Raw genomic sequence first — 6,000 nt, forward strand, 5'->3', positions numbered from 1 at the left:
CATCACAGTAAAACCCATTTCTTTTAAAACTATTTCAAATAACAGGTCTCTGCCCTGCTCCTAGCATTTTCACTTCCCAGGGACCATCTTATCTCTCAATTTCACTCCAGCATTAAAAGAAGACATCAAAGAAATCTTTGACTTTAAAGCAAACCAGAAAAATCAGGCTTTATAACTGAGTAAATGAATTAAGAAGTGATGAATTACTTACATTATGATGACTGCTGTTCTGCTTCAAGAGGCTAACTGGCTCAAAGATACAAATCACATTTCCGTAAGAAGCTGCAATCTAAAGCAATTTAGATTTATATGTACATTAACACAAAGGAAACAAGTTATAGAACAAACAAGAAAAAAAATGCAACTTTTTGGTTTTACTTTTAACCCTCCTTGTAGATAAATTTGAAGCCCATTATACCCTTTCAATTACAGAAAAACAACATCTAGCAGAAATCATGAAGTGTCAAAGCAAAAAATACAATTCTTTATTTATACATTAGTCCTGCTGAACTACTGAGAGTAAAGGTGGACATGAGGTTTGTTTTTTTTTTAAGTCAGATCTATAATTAATACTCTTCACATTAAATTAGGTAAACATTCAAAGAAGTCTGCTGAGTTCACATTCTCAGAAATAGAAACAATATCAGTTCAGGGTACTTTTGTGGACTTCCCTGGCACAAGAACATGCTACATTATAAAAAGTAAATTCAGATGACACAAGCTACACAACCTAAACACCCAATGCAGAGAACTGCAGAACAGAAGAACTACTAAATGCTAATATTAAATACTTCAAAAAAAGTTGCAGTGTGGTCAGCTTTAATTGGTATTTCAAAGACATACACCATCAGTGGTATCAGCCACCATAAACTTGCATTAAGAGAAGATTAAGTGTGTTTTAACTCATGATATCTCTATAAAAACAAGCTTAAAAAAAATGTGCTAAGAAGAGCCAAACCAAGCCAAATGTATGTTAAAGACCTGAGGGCAGAGAGCCCAAGAGAGTCATCATAAGGCAACGTTGCCTAAAACTACTCTGAAATACAAATTTACAGAACTGAAGGAGTTTGCAAAGGTCATGCATAATCAACATCCCTCATTCTGAAGTGATGCTTGATGTTATAAGGAGCACATCTACAGTTCTGGTATGCTGTAATAGTCAATTTCCTATTTCTGTGAAATTCGGGCTCAGAAAGCATCCACAGGTTTCTTTGAACAACACTAAAGTCAGAGTCACTTTATACAATACATTTTGTTTCCAGTATCAGTCATAACTTTTAGGAGGAATAAAAAGCACTAAACTGTCATACCTAAGTTGTTAATGTTATTTATGGATCTGTTAATTACAGATGTACATGATCTGTATGAGTGTACAGATCCATACAGATCCTAAAATCCATAGATTTGCACCTTCAAGGGAACCCTCTGCATTTAAAAAAGACAGTTAAATACGTTTCTGTAACATGAACAAACCAAACATCAGTCTGACCCAAAAATGCCAGGAATAATTTTGTCACAGTTGCATAATGCCTGAAGAAACTTTTTCCTTACATCTCAAACTAATATTTGCCCTCTAATTCTCTTTAACTACCCACTCTTTTATTATCATAATTCTATTCCACACCCTAACAGCAAGAAGTTTATATAAACTCCTTGATTAGATTTTTCTTTTCTCCATTTTTCCAACTGTGGAAATTTCTTCCATTTTTTATTGTTTCATGGGTTTTTAAGCTAAACTAATAGTGTCCAAAGCAACTGCAACCTACTGAAAGTCTCCACAGGCTTCCACAATGATACAGCCACTCTGACTAGTCCTCACTTGGCATGCCACCAAAAAGAATAAGGCAAATTTGTGCCAAAGACAATATCACAATAATCACCCAGTCATCAACCAAATATCTATTGTAGTCCAGATTCCTGTTAATAGAAAAAAGACCTTACTGAGTTGTAAGAGAGAGGTTACAGTCATTCCTAATGATAGGCAGCAAGTGCACGCTCAACGATCCTGCAGATGACAGAGATGAGTGGTGCAGCAGCTTCGCTAGAGGGAAGGGATGCCACACACAGAGACCTTGACAGGCTTGAGGAATAGTCCTATGTGAACCACATGAAGTTCAACAAGGACAAGTGCAAGGTCATACATCTTGGGCGATCTTTAGTATCAATATACACTAGGTGAATGTAAGGATTTAGAGATACTAGTGGATGAGGAGCTGGACATGAGACAGCTAAGTGTACTTGCAGCCCAGAAAGCAAATCACATCCTGGGCTGCAGCAGAAGCATGGTGGACACCAGGGCGAGGGAGGTGATTCTCCCCCTCTACTCCACTCTCATGAGACCCCACCTGGACTACAGCATCCAGCTCTGCAGTCCTCAATACAAACCAAAAACAACACATGGACCTCTCGGAGCTGATTCAGAGGAGGGCCATAAAAATGATCAGAGGGTGGAGCACCTCTCCTATGAGGACAGGCTGATAGAGTTAGGGTTGTTCAGCCTGGATAAGAGAAGGCTCCGGGAAGACCTTATTGCAGCCATTCAGTATTTAAAGGGGACATACACGAAAGCTGGAGAAAGACTTTTTACCAGGGTTTGTACCAACAGGACAAGGGATTATGGTTTTCAACTAAAAGATAGTAGATTTAGATTGGACATAAGGAAGAATGTTTTTTTCACAATGAGGATGGTGAGACACTACAATAGGTTGTCCAGAGAGGTTGTAGATAGCCCATCCCTGGAAACATTCAAGGTCAGGTTGGATGGGGAATCATTTATGACTCTATAATTCTTGCACGACCATGTAAGAATAAAGTATCAGTCCTTGGGCAACAACTTTGTCCACTGTCACCACTTTGTCCACAGGAGCAGAATCAGGTACTCGTTATATAGAGTTTTAATATAATCCAAATTGTTTCTTGATACACTTTTTTTTTTTCCCAGCACGCCTCCATATCGCATAGAAGCCCCCAACATTTTCTCACTCATCAAAAGGTCTGTAACTCCTACTAAGTTACATTAGTACTCACTTCCAAACAGCAGGAAAAAAAAAATAATCACAACTCCTTTGAAAAGAACGCACAGACTGCTTACTAAAAAACAAAAAAAAAGATCCCACCCTAGTATAGTTTGTGAAATTATAAACCCTGGATTCAAAACTGAGCTCCCATATTCAAAATAATTAGTACTTTTACCTATGAAAAAAGTCCTACTTAAAAAATGTCTTATTTAACAGACTTACTGGTTTTACTTACCAATTTTCTACAGGTAATCTCTTGGCACAAACTAAATTAAATTTTTAATTAGTACCTATATTTTTCTTTGACTTCAGTAAAATAGCTTGTTCCATAAAGAAAAGACTTCATATACATTATAAGACTGCAGTCACCAGTCATGATACAAACAACTTCGATTGAACATTTCAAATGATCTGAAGCTAGGACCATCTTCTTGTACCTTGTCAGATATTTGTACAAGCCAAGCCATGAAAACAAAATTTTGTCAGGTTATCATTAAAAGTTTTGGTCTAAATTCTTACATTCACTAGAGGGGCTGTAAAAAGGCTTGTAACTAACATTGTGTGGGAGAAGATCAAGTACTGTATCCACTTACAAATAAATTGTTGATTACCAAGTTGCCTACAATCAGAGGCAAGTTCAAGAAAATCAAGAGGATTCAGTTGCCTAAGATTAAATTCTCCTGTTTGTGAAGCTAGTCCTTGCAAATCCAGGGAACGCTTTTTAAAAAAGCTGAGACTCATACACATACAAACACATGTGAATATAAACATATATGTACATGCTTTCTTGGGATGATTAAGAATTCTCATCCATTTTCTTCCCCCTCATCCCTGGAGATGAAGAATTAAGTTTATCTCCAAAACTAAGCTAGGAAAAGAAAAGATAGTGCCTTGTTCCCCCTGCCCTTCATAGCCAAGGGAGAAGTGGGTCATACCTCAACTTCTAAGCTGCTGTTACTTTGAAGTAGCTTCACAAGGCACTAGCTTTCCAATAAACCACAATTAGATTTAGGGGGCAAGGATGGAGAAAAAATTCAACTCATTACTTTCATAACAAGAAAATGAATCTTTTACAAACCAATTCTGTCATCCAAAGGGAGAAAGACTAAGATCTGTCTTCATGATAAAGGCCAGCTATCATGGAGAAAATACTTGACAGCAGTTCTCCATAAAATAAAAAATTAAAAAGGTACATAATTCATAAACTATATATTATAACTGGATGCTGTCTAAAAAGGGTTCAAAATTGCAGCCTAAATAAACTAAATTATTTGCACTTTGCTTCTTTCTACAGATTTTAAACAACAAAGAATAATGTCGACATAAACTGAGGAGAAATCTGTGTGTCAATACTGATGAAGAAGCTGTAAGAAGAAATTCCATCCTTGCAACAGCGAAGAAATGCATTGACCAGTCCAGTCAATAAGTAGATTACTAGCCATTCCCTGCTTAGTATTTCAGCACTCTGCAAGTATGTCTACCCTAATTGCTAACAGCAAACAGTATCAAGTCTCAAAATCAAAATGATCACATAGGTCCTCTTAAGAAACAAAAACATTCTAAAGCTTGATCGTTTTGATATATTCATCTGTGTTAATTTACAATTCAAGGACAGTTTATCACTTAAATGCATACAGAACTGCTATTGTGCAGTCAAGATGACCTTGCAAATTTGCAGAAAAAATTTATAAGATTAACTGTGATATGTGATCTGCAAGTGTATTTCACCATCTGTTAATATACAGCCAGTGAACCCAAAAAAATTTTCTAGTTAACAGCAATCAATGGAGAAACACATGCAGTCTTTATGGCTACAAGGTACCAGAGACAAAGAGAGAACATTTCCTCATTTTCATTTATGCTCCTTCATTACCATTGCAAGTGTTCATCTCTCAAACATTAAAAAGCAGGAATGGAGAGTGGCCACAGATCACCATCACAGACTTCACATGTAAACTTGAACTGGTTTCCATGCAGAGGTCGGTCTCAAGATGGACAGTGGAATCTATCTAAAGCTCTCATCAGCTCATAAGGCTTGTACTAATGTACAGAAGGCTCACACTATCTCCTCACTAGAACAGGCCTAAAGAAAGCAACAAAGCAAATAAACCAAACCATTTGATGAGCCAATTTGTACCCAGACACAGTTCCTACTGTGTCTGTGAACAGCTTAATCATACTGTGATATCCCAATGGATAGTCACCTGGTTGCTTCTTTTTTACTGTGACAGAACAGTTAAGAAAGACCTCTATCAAAAGGACTTGAAACCTACTAGTGTCTAAAACACAGCATTTCTGATCCAGTTTACCTACATAACAAAAAGAAAAGCTGAGAATTCTAGAAAGCAAAACCCTGTCCCAGAATAATTTTAAGCCTTTATGAATTGCTTGAAAGGGATATCATTTTTCTGGATGACCTGAAACTGAGTTTTGTGGAAGTACTCCTCTGGTGCCAGCCACTAACATCTCAAAGCATGTCAGTGACACACCCAGCAGTGTGAAGCCACAGTGAATAAATTACCTTTGCTTCCACATTACCCACTTTAGTCAAATTCTTACTATCTTGTCTACGCAGCTCTGTGCATATCTGTATCTTCCTGTGCAGCCCTACATATCTTCTACAACCTCCTATCTATGGTTACTATTTCACATTCACTGTGCTGCTCTCCACAAATAAAGACATGAAGCAATTGGCCATTTTAGTATTCACTCTTCTGTATTTGCTTTAACTTGCAAGTATCCACACTCTTAAGAAGGTGTTTAACATGACAGTGCGAGAGCACTATTAGAAATGCTGGTCTACGTACCTTCCCCTGTTGCATCGAACAGTCCACACATCCCACCTGAATGTTTCCATGTTTTGCTCCAGGAATTATCTGTAATCTTTCAAAGTCAGTCCCCAGTACCACAATATCACATCCTGATGCATATGCCTAAAAAAAAAAAAAAAAAAAAAAAAAAAAAAAAAAAAAAAAAAAATAAA

The 6,000-nt window shown here is 37.0% G+C and overlaps 1 protein-coding gene across 9 annotated transcripts in view; it reads right to left on the reverse strand.

The window, feature by feature from the left end:
* DMXL1 (Dmx-like 1) overlaps positions 1 to 5,945 on the reverse strand; it is a 71,593-nt gene extending 65,648 nt beyond the window's left edge. For all 9 annotated transcript variants that reach the window (XR_001413296.1, XM_014953434.1, XM_014953432.1 and 6 more), the window contains exons 1-2: positions 5,825 to 5,945; positions 212 to 289 (exon numbers count right to left, since the gene is read on the reverse strand). Coding sequence is in view for 8 of the 9 variants with exons in the window: in XM_014953434.1 (XP_014808920.1) it covers positions 212 to 289; positions 5,825 to 5,839 (93 nt within the window). In the remaining variant the exon portion in view is untranslated. The remainder of the gene's footprint in view (positions 1 to 211; positions 290 to 5,824) is intronic.
* Between the last annotated feature and the right edge of the window lie 55 nt (positions 5,946 to 6,000).

Source organism: Calidris pugnax, unplaced genomic scaffold (genome assembly GCF_001431845.1).
Source record: "Calidris pugnax isolate Ruff unplaced genomic scaffold, ASM143184v1 scaffold209, whole genome shotgun sequence".
Lineage (NCBI taxonomy): Eukaryota > Metazoa > Chordata > Aves > Charadriiformes > Scolopacidae > Calidris > Calidris pugnax.